The sequence below is a fragment of the Micropterus salmoides genome, unplaced genomic scaffold (assembly GCF_014851395.1).
Source record: "Micropterus salmoides isolate LMB-PRFRI ecotype aquatic unplaced genomic scaffold, ASM1485139v1 Ms_hic_scaffold_20, whole genome shotgun sequence".
In the NCBI taxonomy this organism is placed as follows: Eukaryota; Metazoa; Chordata; class Actinopteri; order Centrarchiformes; family Centrarchidae; genus Micropterus; species Micropterus salmoides.
Genome location: NW_024041151.1, coordinates 30827560 through 30854898, shown reverse-complemented (window position 1 = coordinate 30854898; position 27339 = coordinate 30827560). Strand labels below are relative to the sequence as shown.

The 27339-nt window shown below is 41.0% G+C and overlaps 1 protein-coding gene across 1 annotated transcript; it reads right to left on the bottom strand.

The window, feature by feature from the left end:
• Positions 1–34: 34 nt before the first annotated feature.
• On the bottom strand, positions 35–27044 carry crb2a (crumbs cell polarity complex component 2a). Its single transcript, XM_038734711.1, has 13 exons — positions 26946–27044; positions 17610–18302; positions 16624–16819; positions 14672–14811; positions 13790–13960; positions 13585–13698; positions 10996–11949; positions 10037–10611; positions 8993–9158; positions 6241–7111; positions 5983–6099; positions 4512–4638; positions 35–4200 (listed from the first exon to the last, which is right to left on the bottom strand). The coding sequence occupies exons 1-13, from the start codon at positions 27010–27012 to the stop codon at positions 3979–3981; spliced, it is 4413 nt and encodes a 1470-aa protein (XP_038590639.1). The 5' UTR covers positions 27013–27044; the 3' UTR covers positions 35–3978.
• Between the last annotated feature and the right edge of the window lie 295 nt (positions 27045–27339).

The following is a 27339-nucleotide window of genomic DNA, read 5'->3' as shown; positions in this document are numbered from 1 at the left end:
CAGTGGAACCGGATGTGCACGGAAGCTGCTGAGAAGCTCCAGTGAAGATAAATCAACGTTGAAATTCCAAAAACTAAAGTAAAAAGCTCATTTAATAAAAGCAGTTTACTCCTAGCTCTTCCCACGAGTAAACGGTGTAGTTGTCAGAGCAGAATCCAGACAGACTACGGGTGTTTATTTGTCCAAAGGTTGCTGAGCTGCTCCTCTCCCCCAAGTTTAGCAGATCTCAGCCGGCCAGCAGATTTTTTTGACGCCGATAGTCAACGAAAAACATGGCTGACCGTGACAAACTGGCAAAATTATGTGCAGTTAAACCCTCAGCAGTGCGCTTGGTGTTAATTAAAAGGATGGTCATTTTATTAAAAACAAACATTAAATATAGGTTACTCGTTAACTGTGTATCCTTCTAGCTACATCAGTTGGTACTTCAAAAGTAGGCAAAAGTTGTGGGCTATATTTCCAAATGTGTCCAAAGACTTTCCTGAATAACTTTTGGGCAGAGAAGATGACTTTCAGAGATTCTTTACTGTAACCAGCTGCCTAATAACATTGACAACGTATTTCTACATCAATTTACATGCAGAACAAGATTTACTATTTGATACTAGTATGTAGGCCTATTATTTTAATTTAATCCTTTACTTTGCCTCTTAGTTTATGGTTTATGTGTGCTTCCATGGGAGATGCCATTGTTGTGTGATGTCATCCAGCTGCTACTCCTGAAGTCGAGCTACATATTTTTTCTCCGAGTTCACAAGTATGAAATCCGACTTCAAGTGGCATTCTATGGTACTTTGTATAGTTGGAGGTCAGAGGTCAATTTCCGAGTTCCCAGTTGCCTGGAACGCAGCATTAGTCCAGCATGAATCACGCTAAGTCTGCGCTGCGCACCGTCGCATGAGTCAAACGCACCTAATAATAAATGAGCCCCCCTGGCTGAATCACAAAAGCTACTATAACATGTTCTTCTAATTCATTTTTCTTCACATATCTTATGAAGTTATAATGGAATAGTTTCCTTAGTCAACAAATGAATCTGATCTAGGAAACATTTTTTTTCTGCACACAAGTCAAAATTGTAGTCTTAAAATGGGGGTCAGACAGAAGCCCCTGCTTTTTGTGTATGGAGTCTGGTTTTCCAAACGCACGGAGGCTAATCAGAGGGACACTTAAGAACGCATTTCATTTTGTTGCATCTTTAAAATACATTATGAATAAACATCCTGGATTGTGTATGTCAGAATAAAGACGACAAAGAGAACGGTGACATACTGTGCAGCCAGGAACTAAATTCTTACCAAATGATTCCATGTTTGTTAAAAAAAAAAAAAAAACTAATATTGTCACATTTTTCACATTATAGTATGTTGCAGGATGTCATGTTTTTTCCTCCAAACTTTACATTTTATTTTGGTGCAATATTTCAACCACATCCTAAAAATATATTTTACATACTGAGAACTTCATATGTACAGAAGCGGTTTGTTCTCATCTCCCAAGAAACACTTTTGAATTCCCCTGGGTTTAATATATTCTTCAATTTCTGTAAACAAACGTGAAGTTGCTACTAAAGAGGCTGAGACAAACATGAGCAGACACATGCTAACAGTAAAACTCAAAGTCCAACAACAGTTTAACAGAATAAACATAAATATACAAACTGTACATGCGTCACACAGAGAAACCGCTACGGGAAAGTCAGCTTGTGGAGTAAACTGTACAACAGGCTGCGTTCCTAACAAGGACAACTAGACCAACAAATGTCAACAAAACAAGGTAAATGGCTCTGAAACGGAATTATAATTTTTTTTAAATATACATTAGATGTTTTGTGTGTTTCTGTATGGATTTCCCCTTTTGCTCACTATTTTGTAATGGATATTTCCTCAGCCTCTTTTTCTCTGCTTCCTCTGATACACAGGAATTCCTTGGAGGCTGTTGTTATTTGCCAGCGAGAAGCTTCAGTGTCATCCCACATTTCATGATTTCAAACTATTGTGTCTTGTATCAATGCTTTTGTTGTTGAGAAAGTCTATAAGTGTGTGACAGCACATAAGAACTGGAGCTAGAAATTCTTTTCACAGATTCTTTTTTTTTTTTTAAAGAGTGCACTAAAGTGATGTGCAACGTCGATGGTCAAGCATTATGGGAATTGTCAGACTCTTGTTCTTGTTTGTATTGTGCTCACATAGTGCATACTCTATCTTTAATCAAATTGCCTCACACTAAATGACACAGAACACTTGGGTCCGGGTCATTGTTGTACTGAGCACAGAAGTACTGGGCTCTCTGGGCTTATAATAAAGCTGCTGTGTGTGCAGGTTACAAACTAAAGAGAGCAGTCTTGATTGGGGCAAGACATGAAAGCCTCCCACAAAATAATGAAAATAATGGAGCTGGATGGATAGCACATGGAGCGAGAAACCTCAAGGTGGCCACAGCCTGTCCACCTGTCAGGGACCGACTGGTACACGTCCTACTACAGTAGCCAAATTTACCCTGTGGCCCCAGACTAACCTCACTGAGTGCTTTCCTACATTGTCCTATAGCTCCCTGCAGACCAGAGCAGCTCATGATAAGCATGTGTGGTATCTTCTTATAAGCTTGTTAAACATCATCTGCTCTGTGACGTTGTTAAGGTGCTGTACGTTTCCTGGTGCTCTTGGTGAGTTTCTTTGATAGAACTGCTTCCAACTGTTCTGTCATCAGGTTGTCATAGTGCTACAATACTTTAGTGGGGAGGAAAGAGTTGATTTGATAATTGCTGCTAATCTCTATGATGTCACCCTCTCAGTTTTCTATTTTAATCAGTTAGTGGAACCAGGAAGTCCACGTTCCTCAACCTGCTGTAACAGAGAGTGTGGCTGTGCTGAGTTTTGAACAGGTTTTGTGTACAATATTCAACTAAATGGAATGTTGAGCACGACTGGCAGTCCAGCATTGACAGAATGCAGCAGTTACAGCGTGACAGCGCCAATGTCACTGTTGAGAAAGGTGTAGAAGTCGTGTTGTCTGTGTTTCCAGGGTTAATAATGGTTATAACAATAATAACCGTTTCAGAAGACAACACAAAACAAGATGAAGATCAATTAAAAGAGCTCCAGCCCAAGCTCAAACAAACAAGAACCACGTGGAAAACATGAAGGAAAAATCAGTTTGTTTCATGTAGAAATGTGAGGAAGGTCAGATCGGATGTTTTTGTCTCTTCAGTGTAAGATTGAGTGATGTTTAAGTCACATGCTTCATGTGCGGCATCTTTTGTTCACTAGGTCTGTTTCCAGTATTTGCACTTAATCAACACTTTCTGTTGTGTAACATTTTTCTTATTCATTTTAAAGTGTTGTTATATTTATTATTTATTTATTAATTATAAAATTATTTGAAAATGTAAATCTTAACTCCAGCACAGCCTTTCTTAGATCCAGCTTCTAGTGGCCAATAAAGAATCTGCAGCTTTACAGCCCTGTGTATTTGCTTGACAGTGCGGGACGCTGCTTGGGCCCCTGACATCTAATGATAATTATTTCCTATGAATGCAACCTAGTTTCCAGCAGCACCACAGGTGTACCATGATCCTCTGACTAATGGAAGCACCAGAAGCCATTTCCCATTGTTTGTGTGCTTGTAGCACTGGACCGTGCAGTGAGTCGTGAAATAAAGCTTCTACACACTAGTCAGGACTATAAAACCAGCCAGAGAAACCAGTGTGTAGAGTTAAACTGTGGAAATGCACCTCAGAAACCCATCCTATCAGTGAGTTTCTGAGGAGATGTTTCTTGGGGCTGGTTCCTCAGACGTCCTCAAAGTACCCACATGGTTAAAACATTTCTGTTACTGGGTCAGTACCTGGTCACCACCAGGAGAGGGCATATTTCCTTCAGTCCAGCCCAGGTATTGAGAGCATCTGAAGGTTTCACAATGAGTCCTGTGCACCTACCTGCAGTGCTCAGACCCCCCCCTCCCAACACCCTTCATGTGTCAGATGAGTCTTTCCTCTGGTGGGACTTTGAGCATGCTGTCCATCTCCAGCCGTGCTCCAGCCAGCTCCTGAGCGCTGGGGCTGTACGCGCCCTCCGACTGCCGCTTCTTCCTCGCCGTGAGTACCATAAAGGTCAAGCCAATGATCAGTATCAACACACAGAAGCAGAGCAGCGGGATGGCTACCACCAGCCAGGGGATTCCCTGTTTATGGGCTTGTTTCTGCAAAGGCACAGAGGGCAGAGAGTTCCTTACTGATGCAGACATGGACCAACATTTCATAAAGGGACTGTTTTTTTTGCATTTGCAGTTTAAAATAACAACTATCTGAAAACACATCCTGAATAAATAAATGACATGGATGTGGAAGTCTTTAGAGACATTTCAATATGTCTTAGATAAAAATAACATCTGTTTTATAATGCTGAACATATAACATTATGGATGTAGTGTTAAATGTTGCCAAGTAACAAGGGGAAATGGACATCTCTTGACTTGTATGTAGAATACTAAGAAAAATGTAATAAACATACGTTACTGTCACAGACTGGACCGCTGTAGCCAGGCAGGCATTCACACACAAACATGTTGAACCGATCCAAACAGGAACCACCATTTTGACAGGGGTTAGACTCACACTCATTAGTCTCCATTTCACACCTGCAAGACAGAAAATACACCGTCACAAAGATGCTCCACAAACACCACTGACTGTACAATTGTCTGAGAAGTCAAGTGTTTGCTCCTCCTAAGTCTTTATGACAGCGTTAAAACACATGCAACAACGGAAATAACAGGAATTTAGTTTGTGCTGCTCAGAGCAATGTGTCTTTCTAGGAACAGTGTCTCTGTCACAGAGATATAGACCTCAATGTGAACAATGAAATCTCAGAGGTAGATATCCCAAACCATACCTGCAGAGGCAAGACACAAAATATGTTTTGTTTTGTTTTTAAATTTGGATGAACTGGTCCTTTTAAAAATTGTACAGAATAGCCCTTTTTAGACGTGGAATATGTAACACTGCTGGCTTTATCTGCCTGTTACAGTGAGGGCTCTTTGTATTTAGGCAGAGGTGACTTTGACAGCATCATTCAGGCATGACAGCACATATGGAAAGAGAAACTGTGCTCTATTTGGTAGCTGGTGTGTGAGAGGAGGCACGCTCCGTCAGATGTCCTTCAAGCAAAACAAAGTGTGTGCTTTCTATAATAATGGGAAAATAAAAACAAAAACAAATGCCATGTACATCATATTGTTCATGCTCTATGCTTACTCTACTATTAAAGTCACTTTATCTTCCTCTGATAGAAACCTGAAATTTTATGATAGATTATGATAGAGTCATGTTCAATTCTTGGATAATATTAAATAAATATAGATAAGTCTTTTTTCACGGGGAGGGGAGGTGGCAGTGCAGTCCTCCTCACCAGTATGGTATGACCTTCACCTAAAAGTGACCAGGGTGCTTATTTAGACATGAGGCTGACACGTTAAATTACCATCAGATGTAAAGTGGTGAAAGAGGCTTAACATACACTTTTCTCATGTCCAGTGGTAAATTCTCCCAAGCTTCACAGCATATTACCTTAATAAGGTGAGAATATGAATAGCTCTGTTTCGGCCCTGCTATGTTTTATCCTTTTCTCATTTCTTTTAATATTGTTTTCTCTGAAATCTGCAGAGCATAAGAAGTCACAGCACTATGCAGTAGTGACTAGAAGTAGTGAATCACAGTCCAAATATCTAACTGTGTTCAAATATATTTCTTCTTCACACTCTATTAAAAAATAATTGTCCTTTTAATGCTTTTGCATGACAACACTGTTTCAGCTTCCTCTTATGATGCCAGATAATCGTTCCCACTACAGATACTTTGACTTATCACAACAAGGGTTGGGTAAGGGTCGGAGACAGATATCTCAAAACCAGGAGAGACAGAGAAGGGAAACAATAATATAAAATGAATAGAAAAACAGTCAAATCTATCAAAAGTGAGCTCACCTGCTGCCTGTGAAACCTGGCATGCATGTACAGTTCGCTCCCCACAGTCCATCATTGCAGATAGCATCATTTGCACACTGGACATCTTCACCACACTTTAGTGGAGGATAGTCCCACCTGGTGACAAAGGTATGAAACTTTACTTCAATGAATGCTTAATGAAAATCCAGAGTCCCATGTTGCTTTGTGTCTTATGCTAAAGCTACAGATAGCTCTGCCTGTTCAAACCAATTCATAGATGGATGAGGGAGTACTCACTGGCAGAGAGGACCACTGTAGTTCTTGGGGCATATACAGGTGTACATGTTGGGTCCATCCTGACAGGTGCCTCCATGCTCACAGGCATGATGCTCACATTCGTCAAGATCCTCATCACAAAGCGTGCCAGTATATCCAGGGTGGCAACGGCACTCAAAACCAGCCAAGTAGTCCTTACAGCTTCCATAAACACAGGGCTGAGATGCACAGTCATCAGTGTCTGTCTCACACTGTTCTCCCTCCCAGCCCGAGTCACAGACACAGCTGAATTTATTAAAGAGATCTTCACATGTGGCTCCATTTAGACAAGGATCTGAATCACAAACAGGAGCGCTGGTACAACCCAAATGAATCTTTGGTTTTCCATCTAAATGGAACTGAGATGGCTGCGGGGCTTTCTGGTCATCCACAAAAGGAAGGTAGACTCCTCCAACTCTTACTGCACCCAAGCAGCCAGTGAAGCTCTCTGCGATAGCCAAAGTGGCCCCCTTCTCATTGAGAAAGTGAAGGCTTCCCGTGTGCTCCGGCATGCTTGTGGCATCTGTGATTCCGTCCACGGTGATGACCCAGGGAGAGGCTTTGCGCTCCTTCTCTGCCATTGAGATGTTCACACGATGCCAGTTCCCGTCAGCCACTCGACGAACTCCTGAAAAGGTCAGCGTCTCGACACTGTTGCCAATGTGGATCTCCAACCGGACAGAAGAGTCCAGCAGACCCACCATCAGCAGGTCAGAGCCCCAGGAGGCCCTCAGGAGCACAGCGTTCTCTGAACGAGTCCGCAGCTCAATGTATATGTCAGAGACAGGCTGAGCCAGGGAGCCTCCAGCACTGTAGTGCACAGGGTTGTTCTCAAATGTGGCATTGTACACACCTAAGGGTCGACATGGAGAAATATCTGCATTATTATTGTTTTGTTTTGATCTCATTTAATAAAGGAACCGCCTCACAAATAGGATTTGCATTTCTTTGTTGCAGAACCAATAGCAATTTAACTTACTATGCACCAACTGTCGATAGCTCAGCTCAGGGTATCTGCTGCCCCAGCATACCATGCATTGTGGGTCCTACTTTTAGGACTAGTAGTAAAAGCATTTTATCTTCTTAGACCTTACTTAGGAAAACACTCCTATCTCTGCAGATATTTAGGAGAGTTCCAAAGGGGTTCTAAGAGCAGAGGAGAACATGTCTCTGCAGAAACTGATGTCCTCACAGTGGTACCTGCATCTGTGTAACAGTGATGATTCTGTCAGAACCAACATCTTCCGCAGGCATTAATGATGACTTTGATTGTGATACAGCTCCTTCTAAAGAGAAAGCTTTTCTTTGAACACACCTGTATGTTCCCCTGGCTGGATGCTGGAAGTCACCTGCATACATGTGATGAGCTAAGCTTGATTACAGCTAAAATCTATCTATCTATATATATATATATATATCATATTTATTTATTTATTTGTTCATGTATATATATTTTAAATAATTTTAGCAATATATTTTAAATTGTTACCTATGTTATTTTCCCATACAGAAAAAAACTAATCATAAAAAGCTATTTTCAGCAAGTTCATGTTTACCCTCTTTATTACTCCAAACCTGTCATGATTTGGCCTTGTCCCCTCCTCCATCCTCATGTTTCCCCTGTTTTCCCGCTCCAGCCCACTCAATAGAACCAAAGTCTTTTTGCGACTAGCAACTAATGTTGCCCGCCTGCCTGCCTGCCTGCCTGCCTGCCTGCCCGCCTGCCTGCCTGCCTGCCTGCCTGCCTGCCTGCCTGCCCGCCTGCCTGCCTGCCTGCCCGCCTGCCTGCCTGCCTGGAACGTGTTTTGAGGACGCTGCTTTCAATCCCACACAAAGCCTGGAATCCTCGCTCATACCTGCAAGCGTCCCATCTATCAATTCTTCAGATTTCTTTTGTGAATAAACCTGAGTTTACCGTTAATCTGCCTTTTGTCTGCTCCTGAATCTTTTCAGCAAACTTAACAAAACCGCAACTATGAGGAAACTATAACATGTCATCACAATTTCTCCTTTACAGATGTGAGTGTCACTCTCTCCCACTGTTTAATGAAAGTCAGTGTAGGACCTTTCATACAGTAAATGATAAATACAGGCCTCTTGTAAATGTGGCTATTATGGTGATATAACTGGAACAACTTTGTAGCTGGGCTTTTTTTTCCCAGCGACTTTTTATGCTAAAAATCAGAGTGCAGAGCAGCATTCAAAGGTGGAGCAGTGAGTGCAGAAGACCACCCCAGAACTCCTAATCGTTTAAGAACAATGTACCTGTTCCTCAAACCATCGAAACAAGACCCTGAAATAGCTGGATGCAACAGAATTCCCTTCCCTGTCACTACATCTGTACTATTAAGAGGAATAGATATTGTATTAAGAATATCACCACATAATCTAAAAAAGATGAAAGAGTAATACCATAAATTATGTTATTCATTATCTGCAGGTCCATGTTTAAAATGTATGACACATACAGTTTACTCATATACTGTATATTCCTGGGAAATAAGCATTTTAAAATCGTGGGAAAACATTCAACCCTACAGCCCCAAAATGTCAAACTACTTATATACTATCGGTGCTAATAATTATTATTTGCACTCTGCTAATATTGTAAACATTGAATTAGATCCTCTGGCAAAGTATTTCGAAGTCACAATCAAAAATGGATGAAATGTTTACATGTGGGCAGTAGTATTGTAATTTCTGACTAGTCATAAAATGATGCAGATGTTCTTACATTCATATCCATCAGGAAGGTCCACACAGTGGCCACCATTGACACAAGGATCACTAACGCACCACACGCGGGTCTCACAGGTCTTTCCGGTGTATTCCTCTGGACAGGAACACGTGAAATCGTTGAATGTGATGCTGCATTCTCCTCCATTTTGACAAGGCTTCATCTGTAGAGGGAAGCATTGAGCAAATAATCATCAGAACCGTTTTAAAAGTATAAAGGTTGAAAGTGTTCTCTTTGGTAAGAGCTCTATCCAAAACTGTCATTTGAGGGCTGCCTCATTCCGTCCATATTTCAACAAGTTAACACGGTGCTAAAGAAACGTTGAGAGTACATTGTGCGTCGGTGGCTCATCTGTGTGTTTAGTTTTGGTCACTATGAGGCTTTGGCACTATGTGAGTTCTCTGCAGGCAGTCTAAGTTGGGAGGAGCTGCAGATTTAGCATCCTCGCTGACACACCTTTGTGGGCACTATTGCTGTATTCGTTCAGTGTTGGTAAAATGGTTACAATGAGAGAACTTCACAGTATTATGACTTTAGATGGTTTATTGATGGTATTCATTATTCCAAGATGGTTGCACTCATTGCCAGCCTTGTAGCATATCACATGAAGCATAGTGTTAATTCAGTTAGAGTACTGAAATCACGTTCGCATCAGCTGACTGACACTTCAACTTCACTGGCTCATTCATCAGCCATGTGGTATTTAAACAGCTGTAGAGCACATCCATTATGTAGTGCATGTCCTGACACTATTTCGTATTTAACTAAGATCTAATGCTCATGCATGTTGAAGTTAGATTTTATTTTGATGTTACTGCCAGTGATGGGGGCTTTGCAGCCATTTGCCACCATTTGGTAATTCAGTAATTCTTTTGGCCAAGTGAAAGGAATCATAGCTGCAGATAGCTCTCTGTAGAGTGCATCTTTTTTACAAGCAGTTCCCATCATCCCTTTGTTGTAAATCATAACAGAAAGCAGAACAGCAATTATTGTGACAGTACTACTGCAAGGAACAAAGCAGATTAAGGAACTTTTTCCTACCTTGCAAGTATCATCACTGACACAGCCCTTCTTAGCATTTTCAGCATCACTTGGTAAATACACTTCCTCCTCATCAGAGGCGTTCCAGGCATCCACATCTAGATGCACTGAGTCCAAACGAAGGTCCTGCAGACAACCTTTGTAATGCCCCCCCCACAAATAAGAGTTCCAGTCTCCCGGAAGTCCTCCAACATAGACCTTATCCCCACTGTTAACATTCACTTCAGGAATTTCTCCTATTCCATAGCGAAGGCCTGCATGCTCAAAGATCACCTGCTTGTGTCGGACTTCCACCTGTAGTAGTTGCTTCTCGCCAGTGGTCACAAAAATGGGAGCGGTCAGTGGGGCACTGTTAGGCAGAGAGCTGACAAAAACCCTCCCCATCCCCAGGTAGACTGAGAAGTAGACCTCTCCCCCCTCATCCTCTGTGGGTCTCCTCAGCTGAAACAGAAGCCCGTCTGGCTTTAATGACCTCACGAAGAAGGACACATTGAAGCTGTTCCCATGGCTCTTACCTACATCGTAGGCACTGAAACTCACTGTGTCCTCATGGCTGTATGTCCATGAAGGGAGTTCTGCATGGGGAAAATTGGAAGTTTGGATTGATCACATGTAAAATAGGACTGGAACATTTAGTAATAGGACTGCAGCATCCGGAATGGCACTGCAATGCAGCAGTTCACACGGCAGCAGATGTTTAAAGACGCAACATCTGTAGCAATCAAGACCTTTTCTGTAGGTGGCCATCATATAGGAAATAAATATGTTAGCTAATTGCATCTTTACTTTTGTTTTTGGGTCCTGTCATAAAGAAACTGTCATCACTCACCAGGTCCACTCTGCACAATTTTATTTAAGTCATTTTTGGAATGTAGGACTTTTATCGGTAACAGAGTACTTTACAGTGTGGTACACCTATGACTGGTTAGACAAGATTTGTCAAAAGAAAAGGTGCGTACCTTCAGAGCAGCTCTCACTGTGGAAGGGACGGTAGCAGTCACACTGATAGCTGGTCCACAGGTCCACACAGCGTCCATGTCCATAGCAGGGGTCGGGCTCACACCATTCAGTCTTACTGCACCCCAGCTCATGGCCTTGGTCCTCTGGAAGTGTTTGGGGTAGGACAGGCTTAGAGTCGATCATCAGGTCTTCCATACATCCAATGAAGCCTGCACCACTTAGAGAGTACTCTAAAAGCTCCTCTGGTGCTCCACCTACATAAATATGAGTGAAGGCTTCAGAGGGCTGGAAAGGTGGTTCATCAGTACCGCTGTCTATAACTCTGCATCCTTCCCTGTCACAGCCAGGGCCTTTTAGAATCAAGACCAGACCTTCATTATCTATAAACACATGAGCATCCCGCCAGTCTCCATCACTAACCAAACCAGGAAAAGTGACATCCAGTTCAGACTCCTCAGAAAAGGCTTTTGCATGAAGACCACCATTCACAATCTCCAAGAGGAGGAGACAGTCCACATCACCTCTGTAGAAGAGCAACATATTGGGTATAGTTGTCCGGAAGCGTAGCTGTAACCCGAAACCACTGTGAACTTGGTGCTCAACCTCCCTCCGTGTCCTTTCTTCTAGAACAACCTGGATGTGAATGAATCCAGGAGTGGAGAAGGAAAAGGTTGTTCTGGTGGAGCACTGCTCATCGTAGAAGCCAGGGGGGCACAAGCATGTGTGACCGTGTTCTCCACTCTCCAGCCATGGGTGGCAGGTGGCTCCGTTCTGGCATTCATGGTCCACACAGCCATGGAGTTTCACGTGGCAGTGATCTCCTCCCCAGGGAAGTTCACCTGGCTCTGCCTCAGGACAGTGGCAGGTGTAGGACGCCCTGCCGTCTTCACACCAACCACCATTTTGACAAGGCTGGCTCTCACATTCATCAATGTTCTCTTCACACAGCTCACCTGGAGGGAGACACTGAGGGTCAGATAGGACGATTGCTGACTACTAGAGGGTACCAGAGCTGCACTGGAAAAGAAAGAGCGTGTTAGTCTGTCTCTCTTTCTGACCCTACCAGGTCTATGGCTCTTAGCTCATTGGTTCCTACTGAAGCCATAAATTGAACATAGTTTCACTAATAAAAAAGGTTCAGTCATTTCTTAAAACAGCTTTTTTCTTTTGTTGTGTACCTTAATTGGATTTCTTTCTTTATCTCTTCAGTGACGGAGTTCCATTAAGCATGGTTAACACTCACAAAGATGAACACTCATCATATGCAAAGCTAAAATATTGTATGCGCTCTGTCACCAATACAAATTGGTGACAGAGCGCATACAATGAGGTGCTTACACTTTTTATTAGTGTGAAGAGTGGGGGTTTATGTGAATGTGGGCTGCAACGTGAACACGTGTGAATCTTTCTGTAAAAATGTAACAGAAACACAAATATGAAAACATTCAAAATATTTTTTTAAAAATGGTAATTACCCCAGCAGGGAAGCAAAACAATGCAGCACTGAAAATATTCTGAATATCATGTACACTTGAGCTGATATTGCTTCTATCTTTTTTTTTTTTTTTTATGAATTTTTCTGCCAGCAGTGCATTGCTCTGCCCTCCTGCTGGGACTCCTGTCTGCTAGTCATGGAAATTACAGCTCGTTGAAGAAATCGTCTCCCATCATTCACTTATATGTTCACAACTGACACATCACTACTGTCTGCTTCTCCAAACAGGGAGTGAGCTGGCCACGGTCTAACCCTAACCCTCATACAACCTCTCCTCAAAAAACCTCAACTATCCCTTTAAGAAACATCTTAAAGTGTGTGTTGGTGAGAGGAAAAAAGACATTGGGGCTCTGGGCTGTTCTCACCATTATCTGATGTTTCATAGACTAAACTATTATGAAAACAGGAATTGGTTGTGGCACTAATTCCTGTACTAGACCTCTTTTCTCGCCCCCTGCATTTCTCGCTCAAAAAACGTCCACCAAACCTAATCTGTATCAATAAATAGAAGCCTAAATTATGATAACTAATTCACCATAGGTTCATTTTAGTACTAAACAAACAAAACTTTTTTGAGAACCAGTGCCTTAAAAGATAGGTTACACGTCTGTCTTAAAACAATGGTCAGGTGCCCATGGAAACAGGTTTTTCTTACATTTACATTTATTCAGTTAGCTGGCGCTTTTATCCAAAAAAAACCCCAGGTCTCTCACACCAAAAGCATGTGTCTTATCCATTGCGCCATCACCACCCTTTGCTATAATCATTCCTCATGTACCGGCTGTTAAAATCCAAGAAAGAAATTATACAGCCATTGTTCTGTGCAAAAATACATTCCAAAGTTATCTTAAATTTAACTGAGGGTTCAGCAGTCTAAGTTCGACAAATCAAGCTTATTCTTATTTGTAGTACAAAATGTGCTCTTTTTGTTGGATCTTGTCCTCCACGCTGTTTATGGCTGCACCATTCCATCATCATTCCATTGGGCCCTCTTTTTACAATGATAGAAAGGCTATGTGAAGTACATACAGTTTTCTCAATTGTAACATGCAAAAGATGACTCTGTCCGTTCATTACAAGGTGAAAGACTTACCTAGAAACCCAACAGAGCATGTGCAGGTGTAGCCATTGATCTTATCGTTACAAGAGCCTCCATTCTGGCAGGGTTCAGACTCACACTCATCAATGTTGACGGAGCAGTTCTCACCTGTAATGTGAAAGAAATCAAATGTTTGTCAGAAGATTTTAAAAGGTGAAAGGACTGAGTTTTGCTTATTGGTTTCTTTAGTTTAACTGACCAGCAAACCCTGGCTGACACTGGCAGATGTACCCAGCTGCGTCTGCAAAGCTGAGCTCCCAGTCCAGCTCCCAGTGAGACGGATCTGAACGCTCAAAACACTCCCCACTGTTCTCACAGGGCTGCTCAGCACACTCATCGATATCAATCTCACAGTTTGGTCCCTCATAACCTAGAGGAAAACAACACAGAAACTTGTTATTTGTTTTACACTGAACACTAACAGGTGAAATTTGCCACATATGTCTTAGATTGGTCACAAAGTTTGAAGAAGTCCCAACTGAACCTTTGATTCCACACTTCCATACATGAGCACATTTATATATCAACAGTGTTAACATTATCATTGTAAGTATATTAGCAAGCTGTGAAGCCACACAGAGCTCTAACTTGCAAGTCTTATTGATCCTTATTGATAGCATATTGGTGTAAATAACCAATTAAAATGTTATTCTGTGAATGTGTTGTATTATATTATATTAATCATATATTTTACATTTGCTTTTGTTTTTTTAGTATTACATATCTACGATTTTACACTTACTTTTAGAAGTTTCAGCTGCCGCACCACCAGATGCAGAGCAGCTTTCCCCCCAGGCTACCAGACTTTTAAGCTCAAATTCATCCTCAGCTGCTCCATTAAATAAAGTTTATTTCTGTTTTCCCCATTTGATAAATGCTTTTATATTGATGTAAATTGGCTGCTATGTGGCAGAAGGGCTTTTCTTGCTATAACTTGTTACACTGTGATAAAATAAATATACATACCTACCTAATGTTGTGGTGCAAAGCAAAAACACTAGTTGATCCCAGTCTGCTCAGTTCACAACCTTTGTGTATCCTTGTGTTATAAATACTTGGTGTTCAGCATGTAGTTCAGTACCTGGCCAGCAGAGACAGGTGTATCCTTTGACTCCCTCTAGACATGTGGCACCATGCTGACAGGGATCAGAGGCACACTCAGGGATATCCACTTCACAGAGGTCACCCTCGAATCCTGTCTCACTGCAGTCACATTTATAGCTGCAAGAGACATACATACATTTTATCAACATTCCGACAACGAGTAATATGTAAACAGGAAACTGCCATGGGGATTTCTCAAAGCTCTAGTGGCACTGCTTTCTACTGTTTCAACTGATATTCCTCAAGAAACATGAACATGCTCTCAGCTTGGTTAGAATTTAATTAGTGTGAACCAATTGGCCACCATCAAGGCTGAAAGCTGAAGCTAATGCAGAAGAGGCTAAAGATAAAGTAGCAATAATGACAGCTTTTTACCTTTCTAAAAGTTTGACTTTTCTGGTTCCACTAACAAAGACGGCAACAAGTGATGAACGCAAACTCCAGTCTTTAAAACAGACATCTTTTGATGTTATAGGCAACACATCCATATTTTCCATCAGTTTATGATATAAACAGCAAAAGTTTCACAGACTTAGACTAAATACATTTGTGACGGTACCTTTAAGAGATAAATTAAACAATATGAGTGAATAAGGCACTTCTTATTCATAATTCAATCACGATCACGAGAAAGTACTGTAGGTTGTTAACTTGAGATGACAACATTATTGAGTTGTGATCAACTTTCATAGAAATCAGATGTCAGCAGTAATTCAGAGATGAGGCTGAAGGCACTGAGGAGGTGTGTGTGGGCATCCACACCCAAATAGAGACCTTTCTGGGATGTTTTGGTGGGATAGATTATGTGGGGTGGATTATGAGACTATATACTCCTTAGCACACACACCTCAAAGGCCCCACCTCCTATCTAGCAGTCCCATGGTGTCAGTGAATGATGTGTGAAGGGGATTCGTTCAGTTTTTCCAGTAGGACTGAGCACATTGACTGGCCTACAAGAAATGTTGGCCAGTCAACCGTCATATCACGCAAAGGCAGGGGCCCCCTGACATCGGTGCCCAGTTGGTCCATTCATTTACCAATCCACTCCTGGTAACCCATCAACCTTAAAAAGTATTGTTTGTAATGAGGCAAAAAAATCCATTGAAGTCCAAATGTCCACACCATCATAGCTGTGAGATTCCATCTGATAAAAATGTTCTCATCTGCTATCCAAACCCAAAGCAGTATTTATACAGAACCATGTGCGAGTCTGGTGCCCTGGTGTCCATGGCCATTTTGGAGTATATATATCGAATTGTGTGTGAATGTTAGTTTCTGTTTGAGCACTTAGGCTCAGTGTATAAAGGTGTGTGACTGGTGAATGCAGATGTAGTGTAAAAGCGCTTTGAGTGGACTAGACTAGAAAGGTGCTATACAAATACAAATACAGAGCATTTACTCTGCTTTACATCAGGACCTCGGCTACAAGAACAGTTTCTTCCCATCTGCAGGTGGCCTCAGTAACAAGGCCCAGGACTGACTCTGATGATTCTGATTCTGAACAAGCCATTCTGGGGTTGTAGCATTGCTAATTGGTATACTATAGCCCCAGTCTGTTCTGTAAATATTTGTATTATATTTTATTTATACAAGCCCAGGGGGTGGTTCAATAGCTCTGCTGCTGCTCTGAAGGAGTTTCCAAAATCCTTAAAGACTCCTCTAGCCATCTGGATGAGGAAGTCTTCTGTCTACTGCATGATATAACAATAGCCACTATATTTCCTAATCCACACAAAGATGTCTGAGGATTTTGGAAATACCTTCAGAACTTACAATGGAAAGTGTTGTTAAACCAAACTGAGGCTCGGTACAATCTCAACGGGGGAACATCTGATGCCTGCACAAGCTACCCAGGTATATCTGTCCTCACCATTTCAATCACAGTCTTCCCTGCTGCAGCTCCGACAGACAGCACATTCAGCTTGTTACCTGTTCACCATGTCGTGACAGACAGCTCCATTCAGGCACGGCTCACTGGCACACTCATCAACGTCAACCTCGCAGTCGATGCCGTCAAACCCGGGCAGACACTCACAGGAGTACATGGCGCTCAGGTCGTGGCAGGTGGCTCCGTTGCGGCAGGGGCTGGACTCACACTCATCTATTTCAGTTTCACAGTTGACTCCTGGTGGAGGAGGGGAAAGTTAGGAGGTGACTGTAGAAAGCACTGGGAGAGAAATCTGAATAATGATTTTGATAACAGTGATGATGAAATGAAGTTGTCATACTGGATAAATGTAGCTACATAGATACAGTAAAGAGTCAAATCTTTATAAATCAACACACCAACCACACTGAACTGCCCACATGTCTAGATCAGTGTGCCTATTCTGGTCTCCAGACATCCACAATGATAAAACACCTTTCTTTACATTCTCCAAACAAACAGACTGACAGGGGAATGCAGCAGTGCTGATCTAACCCCTCCTCTCACAGATAACATGAAGCTCCTCTGACACAGAGCAGGCTCTTGGAGAAAGCAAGGAGTGGAAGAAAAGCAAGATGTGAGTGTTTTCTCTCACTCTGCGCAGAGACTTTATCTGAGCTGCAGATAAGATGCCTGACTAAAAACATCTTACAGTGCACTTAAAATACTCGCCGTGCCCAGTTTATCAGGAACAAACAAAAGACTCTGGAAGTGACAAATGATGGTGAGGAAAGTAGATAAAGCTCTAGGGGAACAAATAAACGCTGTCAGCAAGCAAAAAGGCCTTGTCTCGTTGCTGATGTCTTCTTAGAGGAGATGACTAATGATGACACACTGTTAAACATCTTCATTCACTGATTTCAGCTAAAGTCAGAACACATTACCCCCCATTCCTCCTGCTCTTTGAGTACTGTATGTATCTGTAGTGTTTAAATACTCATCAGGTAGATTGCACGTGTGTGTGTGTGACTTTTGGATGTAGGTCTACCTGCAAAGCCTTCCAGGCACTCACACTCGTAGTGGTCCTTCTCATTAATGCAGGTGGCATTGTTCTCACAGGGTCGCGACGCACACTCGTTGATGTCGATTTCACAGTTATAGCCCTGAAAACCAGGCACACAGAAGCAGTGGAACTCTGCCTTTCCATCTATACAGATAGCTCCATTCTGACAGGGCTCTGATGAACACTCATTCACATCTTCCTCACAGTTCCTCCCTGCAAACCCTGGCGCACAACGGCATTCAAAGCCCTCTGGTCGTAATACACATATCCCATTGTTCCTGCAGGGTTCATCGATGCAGTCCGTCACATGAGTCCTGCAGTCCTGTCCTCCGTACCCAGCAGGACATCTGCAGAAGTATCCATTCAGCTGGTCAACACACAGAGAACGGGGTTCAGAACATGGGTTGCTCTGACACTCGTCCACCTCCTCTGTGCAGTTATCGCCTGTTAGTCCGTCCGGGCAGATGCAGTGGTATTCTGTGGTGCCAGGGGTGCTTGTGCAGTTTTCACATGGGGCAAAGGAGCAGGCGTCATAGAGTTCATCACAGTTCTTGCCCATGTATCGGACCTCCTCTCTGGTACAGATACAGGCATAATCATCCATGGTGTCCACACAGGAAGCTCCATTCTGGCAGGGTGAAGACAAACATTTGTCTGATGTGGCTGTGCAGAGGATTCCTGAAAAACAAATGAAATGTTAGGATGAGGATTAATTAATGCAGGTGCCAGAACGTATCTAATACAGAGCAGTGGTACCCAACGTAAGGGTCAGAACCTCAAGAAAAGTGTATTACAACAATTTTTTTTTTTCTTTTTTTACATTTTTCAGATTTTTCTTTTTTTTTCTTTTTTTTTACATTAGATAGATAGTGGATGCCTTTTTTTTTTTTTTTAACAATCTGTTAAATTTCCTGAAAGTTGAATGAAAATGGGACACAACTCCACCATTTCAAATGGTTTATAAGTTTAAAAATGGCTTTATCACTGATTAACAAATTATTTACTACTGTTTTGTAGGTGAGTTAAGACAATAATGTGCAGGATTTTTGGATTGTAACAGTAACAGTAATACAGTAAATGCAGTGCAACTCATTTGTTGATTAACCTCCGGGGATGGGATCAACAGTTATGTTTGATTGAGATTCAAACAAAAGCTACTGAATCAGACCCATAGAACATTGTCACTCTATCAATTTATTAATTCATGTACTTATTTAATTGTGTATTTTATCAATATAATTAAGGCACAGTGGATAACCGGCCTTTCTGTGTGGAGTTCTCCCCGTGTCTGCGTGGGTTCTCTCCGGCTTCCTCCCACTGTCCAAAGACATGTGGCCTAGGTGAATTGGTGACCCTAAATTGTCCTTAGGTGTGAGTGTGACTGGTTGTTTGTCTATGTGTGGCGCTGCGATGGACTGGCAAAGCGGTTGACGACGGATGGATCAATAACAGTAAGCCTGCATTAAAAGAAGTAAGAAAATTCAAACATGTTTGAATTGGCACACTTTCACAGGATTTCTTGTAATATCTGTGGAGAAGAGTGTCAGTGTGGGTCTGCTGTGACAAGAAGCTTTGGACAGGAGTTAGGTAGCCTCTCTTTATGTATAGCGTGAACAAAATGTTTCAGTTCAGGTGCTGCTCTCACCAAACAACAGAACTCTAGAGTGAAGGTTAACCTGGGTGGAGGGCCTTTTATGCATCTGTGCCCAAGGGCCCATTCTGTCATAATCTGTCCATGGCCTCCAGTGTGATTTTTAGTCTTGTTTCACAAAGGTGCATGAGGCACAAAGTTTCACTGTTAATGAACACTGGGCTAACCTGCAGGCTGTTCCTTTGGTTTGGTTTCTCAATCAGCTCGTAGCCAGTGCAGTAATGACGGCACTGTGCATTATCGTCTATGAATAGCCACTCTCAGCAACAATAGTGGGGCCATTCTATATGTCATTTCACGTGAATGTGAACAGTTGTAGGGGGGTGGGGTAGTTTAGTGAGAATTTACATACACTGTCGCCCCTCTCCAGCCAATGCCATGAGGTCTCTGTTGAATCAGTCCACATTCCTTTTATTAGGCCAGTCTCAACTACCCGTCCACCAATCCCAGCCTCCCAGCCTCCCAGCCTCCCAGCCTCCCAGCCTCCCAGCCTCCCAGCCTCCCAGCCCCCGACACTTTGATCAGTCTCTTGTTTTCAAATTGTCACTGAAGTGGAAGATATTAATGGGGGATGGGATGGGGGTATATTATTTTTGGTTTTGCCTGTACTCTTTGTCAGTGGTTTGAAGTAGGCGGGGCCAAACTGGAACAACTCATACTCACTCTCAAGCTGCTACATATGGACACCTTGGCAAGATCCTGTGGCGTCAGTTTTAATAGTCTTGGAACCCCTTTAACCTCATTTTTTAATGCTGCAAGCATTATACGTCAGGTGGATGTAAGGTGACATAGTGTAAAGAGCGACAAAGTCTGCATAGGGAGGCAATTTTATTATTTTATTAAGTTTAACAAGATGTTACATATTTATTGTTGCTAACTTGACCAGACGTAGCATATTTATTGTTGTTAATAGTGCTGCTTAAAATATTTAATCGCGATTAATTGCAATAATGCGCAAAATTGAATAATGAATTCTAAAATAGTGTATTTTTGTATCTTTTAATTTAAATGTACAGCTATATTCACAAAAGGGCAATAACATGTAGTTTGCAAACACTTTACACAATAAATAAGGTGCTTTTTAACAGCAGTATTCTCAAGACATTTTCTTGTTTTAATGCTTTACATTTTTTGATTCTGAATAATTGTTCATTTTCACTATATTTGTATAGTTGGAGTGACAAACATGCCGTCAAGAACTTAAAGAAAAGTATTCACATTGTAATGTTTTATATTTACAATCAAATGCAAAGTGAAAAAAACAGTTTTATTCAGGTCGTAACTCCACACAAAAGTTTTTTGTGGAAAGAGGGTCATGTATAATTCTGACTGTGGTTTAAAATGTTACTACAATCTCTAATTAAGTTAAATTATTAAATTGTAATCTTGTTTTATTTATTTATTTGACAGGGACAATACATACAGGCATTGTTACATTTAAATAAAATGCAGCCAATGTAATGTATATAGGACATCTAGCTGTAACAAATTTGCAGTCCTTGTCCCTGGTAAGACTTTTAAGTGATAAAACACATATAATTGTAGAGACAATAAAACAAACATAGACAACACATAAAAAACCACAACAAACAGAGCTAAAAAAAAGAAATAAAGTTAAAAGCAGTGTTGACACCATGCTACACTAAAGGATGAGTGCATGTAATATCCTGATCTCCTTACATACAGTAACTTAATTCATTGTCTGCTTACTGTGTGGAGACTTTGTATATTGTCTGCTATGTATCAGAAGGGAGTTACAAAACTCAATTTCACTCTATAACTTGTTATATTGTGACAATAAACCTACCTACCTACTATGCATAATGATTGGACTGGACACTAAAGCACTAAAAACAAGTTCAACTAGTAACTACTAAACTGTTAATCCAAGGCAACTACAAGCTGCAAATATAAAATGAATACAGTTAAATATAACATGTAGATGTATGTGTTTTAATAATTAAAAAAAATAACCACAGAAATGACACAGTCTGTGATCAGTTATTCCAGCCCCTCATTTGTCCTATACCATCACCCATAACCTCATGATTTGTAATTTTATATACGTTTGACAGCTGGTCCTACTTCTGCCAGGCAGCTGCAGCCTCACGTCACCCTTACGAAGCAGAAGGTTGTTGTCATTTCCAATTCTGGTTGAGGTGTGTCTTCTCCTCAGTCTAAACTGCAGACACTAACTGTGTTTGAACTTCACAGATTATAGTGGGCTGCAGGAGCGTGTTAGCCACCTGTAGAGGAGAGTCGCAGGTGGCTGTTGAGGGTTTCAAGATTAGGTTGAAGTCTCCTTGATGTAAGACCAGGATAAACATGTTAACTGAGTGAGGAGGTGATCCTTTGCTTGCTTCATAAGAAACTTAACTTTGTGCTAAGTGCTGCTGGGTCAAACATGGGTTAAAAAATCACTGTCCAATATAAAGGGACAAGTGAATTCAGGCCTTTATTCTTTATATATATATATATCTTTATTTTTTAAAGAATATTAGTATTAAAATGGTGTATTTTAAATATAACTAAATGTTGTTTCTTGAGCAGCAGCAGTAATGTTTATAGCAAAGCCACAATATACAGTTCAGTTCATTGTGCTTTAGGAATGTTTCATTTAATTTAAACAATGTTGCTAAAGCTGTTTCAAAATCAAACGTTTACATTTAAATATGACATAACAAGATTAATCCAGTCAAAACCATTCAATTTAGCAGTTATAAATTGCAAAAACAAAAATAATAAATAGAGATACAAATAAAAGTAAACTAGATGTAATATGCCAAGTGCAAGAGCTGGCTGAGTTACTCGCTGTCCCTCAGGTTGTGACACAGGGGCACATACTTGGCTGAAAGGTTTGCTGTTCGTCCTTCTTCTAGGATTATTCTTAATTCATTATTACCTTCAGGTTCTTTAAAATCCTGTATTAAATAGATGGAATTTCTCAAAATATTGCTCTCTTATGCTTCAATGTTTTTTCTCTATATTCTCTTGGTAACCGGGACTGTTTATGTCTCCCTTTTCCAATTGCAAGAGTGTGGTCATGAGTCTGTACTTGGTAAGAGGCTGCCTCTGTCTGACATCTCTGCTTTGAGTGATTACTTAGTTTACTGTAAGTGGTGTTTGTAAAGCAGTGCTGGCCTATATTCTATATATACTATACGCTTTGTACAGGTTTAATGTGTCAGAGACACAGGACCCATACCCATCAGAAATGCGGGACACGTACCTATCAACATCACTGCAGCTTCCAGCACACCTGTAGCCATTGATAACACGGACAAAGAAACGCTCCTTTGGGGGCATGTTCCAGGGGTTGCAAAGTCACATCTTCTTATTAGCTATGTGGACAGTAGCTCATTTGTGGTGCGTTCACGCGTTGTATCTGATAAGTCTGATGAGTTAGGATGATGGCGCCCAACAAGATATCCAGCACAGACTTTAGAAAGCTTGCAGTCTTTACCAGAGACTCCATCTCATCTGAAATTCCAACACCTACAGCCTCAAAACCAAGATCCCAATGCATTGCTTCACCTTGATCAAGCCAGTTCTGCTAAATGGTGCTGAGTGCTAATCAAAGTCAGCTCATTCCACAATGACTGTTATATAATATCTGCCGTATGTTCTGGCCTTCAAAAAGACTTCAAATAAGGAACTCTACATAAACACCGTCTTCTAAGATGGCTTGGACACATACTACATATACCTCTCAAATGAAGGAAATGAGGCAGACCAAAGATCACCTGGTGAAGACCGGTGGAGGCTGAGCTGCTGGAGATGGGTCACTCAAGGGGGTGAGGCTAAACTAAGATAAAAAGATGTCAGCATCACGTCATCATCTTTCCAAATCAGTACAGTGCAGGACTAAGATGATATTCATGTAATATTTTCTGGTTTTAGATGTCTGATCCTTTTTAGTCTTTCAGTTTTGTCTCTCTCTCTGTCAATGCATTGATTTTCAATGTGCACACCCTTTCCTTCTTTTTGATCCCCATCACCACCTGTTTCTCTTTATCAACCCCCCACTTCTACTCTTCATCCTACTTTCCCTCCCCCTCTTTCACTCAAGTCAGTTTGATGGCCTCCTTGCCCTCCATAGCCTTTCCATGTTGTAATCCGTCTGGCCTCTTTGGGCCAATCCCCTTGCTCCTCTAATCTCGTGGTGGCAGGATACCTGCACAGATTACAGCTTGAAGCTTCAACCTCTAGCATGTGTCCACTCTGTCACCATGTCCTCTCCCACATACTGTTCTTCCTGACTTCTTGTGTCACTTCAACCTCATATTTCACCAGCTTCTCATACTTGGACCCTCATGAAATGTGGCAAGAGGATTTGGTGACAGTGGAATAACACTCTAGGTGGCTCTAAGTACTGGGGTTACAGTATAACATTTGACAATATTAAACACTTTATTTTAACCACACTATTTCATGTTGATCCACTAAACCTAAAGCAAAACTACTTGTGCTGGAATGAATTAGTTTATGATACTATTGGTCCTATAAAACATAGCATAGTACCAAAATGTAAACAGGCAGTGAGCATTGCCAGAAAGTTTTAATATCCAAACAGCATTAAATGAATAGTTAAACATTTTGGCTTTTTCAGAAAGTGACAACTTTTATATCAGTGTTCAGTATTTTCTGTTTGGAAGAGAGCCAGGCTAGCTGTTCCCCCCTGCTGCCAGCATTTGTGCTAAGCTGGCCTAACCACATCCTGACACCAACTCTATAATTAACACACAGACACGAGATTGATGATTCATATCCCTCTCATATTTTCTCATACGTGTTGAACTATTCCTTTGATGTTACACACACTGCCACAGACATCAATTATCTGAATTATCTATTTTTAATGTATACTGTATTCTTATTTATGTATCCATCTCTCTGGAGATCCCGCCACACACCAGACGCAGACAACTAGCCACTCAATGTGTGTTGGAGGCTATATAGTCACATGCAGGCAAACTATACCCATGTTTTCTGGAGATGCACAGAACAAAATCTCTTTTTGGACAATGTACAGTAAATGCAGTCCTAAGACATAATGGGATGGGCTAGTCTCAACAACTGTTAACAGATTTTGTGTAACTTTGAAGAGGATATACAAGTGACAGGTACCTGTAACCAGCAAAAAAGCTGTGGATGTACAGTTGATGAACTTGAATGATGAATGAGTTGAAATCTACTCTACTGGAAGATTTGACCTACCTTTGAGAGTAAATGAAAATCTTTTTTGACAGAAATTTGGAAAAGTGGACCTTTTACGAGTTGATATAGAGGGAAAAAGCAGTTCTACTGCAGATGTCATGCAGCTCATTACCATTTCAAACATACATGCGTCGCCCTGTTTGTTAATTGCTAGTATTTTTCTTAAAATCTGACTTAAATCTAGATCTAAATCGGAGGACAAACCCAGACCCACAGCAGAGAGCCACACGCCACACTATGACCTGTCCATCATTCATCCAACCACACAAGGTTGACCCTGACTGCTCAGACACCTGTACTTATCAGACGTGACGCAGAGGAAACAGGTCAGACAAGGACAGATGTCGCGTTCACCTGACACAGTTCCAGTTAACACAGTCAAACCCGGAGCGACCTGGTAGGAGTAGGGCTGGACAGTAAAACAATAACAATAATTATCGCAATATAATTTTTTTCAATAAAAATATAACAAATGTTCAATAAATATTCAATAAATGCACGAATTAGGACTTAATTTTTCTTATTAAGATGTTTATTCTGTTGAGGAAAAAGTGTCGTCCCTTAATGACTTAATTTTACTTAAAGATATTTGTCGACAAAGATTTTATCATAAATATTTTGAATGTTCTGTCTCAGATTTGTGATGTGATACACTGTTTGGCATCAAGTGTTGACCATAAAGAAAAGTTTAACCATCAGGTTTCTGTAACTTTCACTCAGGAGCAAAAATCAGCCTCAACTTGAAAGAAAAAACTATTTGATACTTATCGTGATAATTATCAATATCGAAAGATATGAAACTTTTTATCGTGATCACATTTTTGGCCATATCGTCCAGCCCTAGGTAGGAGTGTTGAAGACGCATGCCATATACCCTGTCTGCCTCTGTACCATCAACTGTCCAATAAATGCCCCAAAAACGTTTTCAAATATCAAATCACAGCCTTGTTATCATCTTCTTTTGAGGTATATCTACCTGTAATTTATGATTGCTCAAGATGTTAAATTTGATACTGATTGTTTAAGTGTCATTTTTGAACCCCATCTGAATTTGGAATATCAAGGTCAATCTTGCTTTGTTTAAAGATGAAACCATCTGAAAATCAAAGTGTTTGTGCTTTCAAACCCCATAACATTTTCCCAGTTTTTCATCCCTGTCCTCACCACCTTCTCCTCCACCTCCTTGAAGCTAGATTGAATTTATAAAGCATTAATAAATTTGGGATAATCTGAGTTGAACATTATTTTATTAAAGTAACATTATCAAGAACATGATCTTCACATTCCTATCACCTTTCCACAAGTCACACTATTGAATCCGAGAGTATTAGCAGCGTTAGTAAGGGGGAACTCTGGTCTTGTTTTCACATAAATCAGATTAATTAAACTTGAGTTCCACTCCACATTTTTCTCCCAGTCACATGTCTGCAATAACTCTAAACCCCCCAAACGTGACCCGCCCCACATTTTGAGAACACTGAGATAAAATATTCCTTCAAACAACTTGAATTGCTTTAGTTTAAAAACAAAAATTTAAACTTTCTGGATATTATGTGACCTCATTCTGCACCTCAGTTCATGCACAGATATAAATGAGCCTTTCTCTACGGATCTCACCCATTTGCTCTGTTTGAGTATGCATGACTGAGGAGCACTGCCTCTGATTCTCAACCAGTCATGTGTAAAATCTAATAGAAAGGGCTAGTAAAAAACAGAAATAAATGTCAAATAAAGCCACACCTTCTACCATTAACAATGTCATAATAGTAATAACACCATACACCATGGCTAGCAACATTTAAGAATCCAAAGATATTTTTCTAACAAAGACCAACAGCATCTGTTATTGAAATAATTATCCTCCAAATGCTCATGTTTTTTTTGTAAAAACTTTGTAGATAGTTTGTAGATTTGTAGTAGAAAATCCCCTTTTCATTTTCACAAAGGACAAAACACCCCCACTTGGATCCATCTATTTGAGTCTCATAATATAGTGGGACCACAAACTACCCCAATAAGCCTCCTGAAAACCACTTGTGCACCATTCATGGAGCAGCATCTCTGAGAGCACTGATGACATTCCTCAGACCTGCTCCTGTTAACTGTTGGATCAAGGAAAGTGAGAATCCTCAGGACTCCTCTGGACTGTCCAATGAATGATAAAATGCTAACACTAATATGGTTTCTGTCATTTAGCATAGTATATGTGAGGTAAAATAGCTCTTGAGGGTATTTATGTCCTTGTAATAACTCTTTCCATGCAACCTGTTGCTTTCACAGAAAAAGGATTAAACACTAACTTCAAACAACAAGCATGTAGCCACATAGAATCTTTCTTGGCATTTAGTCCGTGACGTTCCCTTCAGTACTTTATCATCCAAAAGGAACTTCAAACTGTACTTTAACACAGGAAACAGAATAATAATATAGCAGAACTCTTTCTATTTACTTACCCCATTTGAACATCATCATCGTCAACAGCACTGTCTTTAGATTCAGATGAACTTTCCCCAACTCCATGGTAAAACCACTGACCTGGGTCTGTACAAGACCCCAAGGTAATTTGTAGTAAAAAAGAGAAATGAGAAGTCCTAGAGCACTGACATGCTGCTGAGTGGTAGAGAAGCTCCTTACTGTGTTGCCCTGTGTTTAGAAGCTGGCATGCTATAAAGACCCATGCTTGGTGACTAATGAGTGCAGCACTGAACTCAAACAGACAGCCCTCCCTGCTCTGGACTCACAGAGTGTAATCAGCCATGAGAGCAGAGAGACGACAGGAAAACATGAGCTGGATTAACACCTGCTAACACTGATGCTCATTCTCTGAACTCCTAAAGGAAAGAACAA

Coding starts and splice junctions, on each gene's coding strand:
- crb2a (XM_038734711.1), bottom strand. CDS start 27,012: ATGGAGTTGGGGAAAGTTCATCTGAATCTAAAGACAGTGCTGTTGACG. Junction 13,961..14,671: donor CACCTGTCTCTGCTGGCCAG/GTACTGAACTAC, acceptor GTTTTCCTCTAG/GTTATGAGGGACCAAACTGT. Junction 9,159..10,036: donor TCAGTGATGATACTTGCAAG/GTAGGAAAAAGT, acceptor TTCCCTCTACAG/ATGAAGCCTTGTCAAAATGG.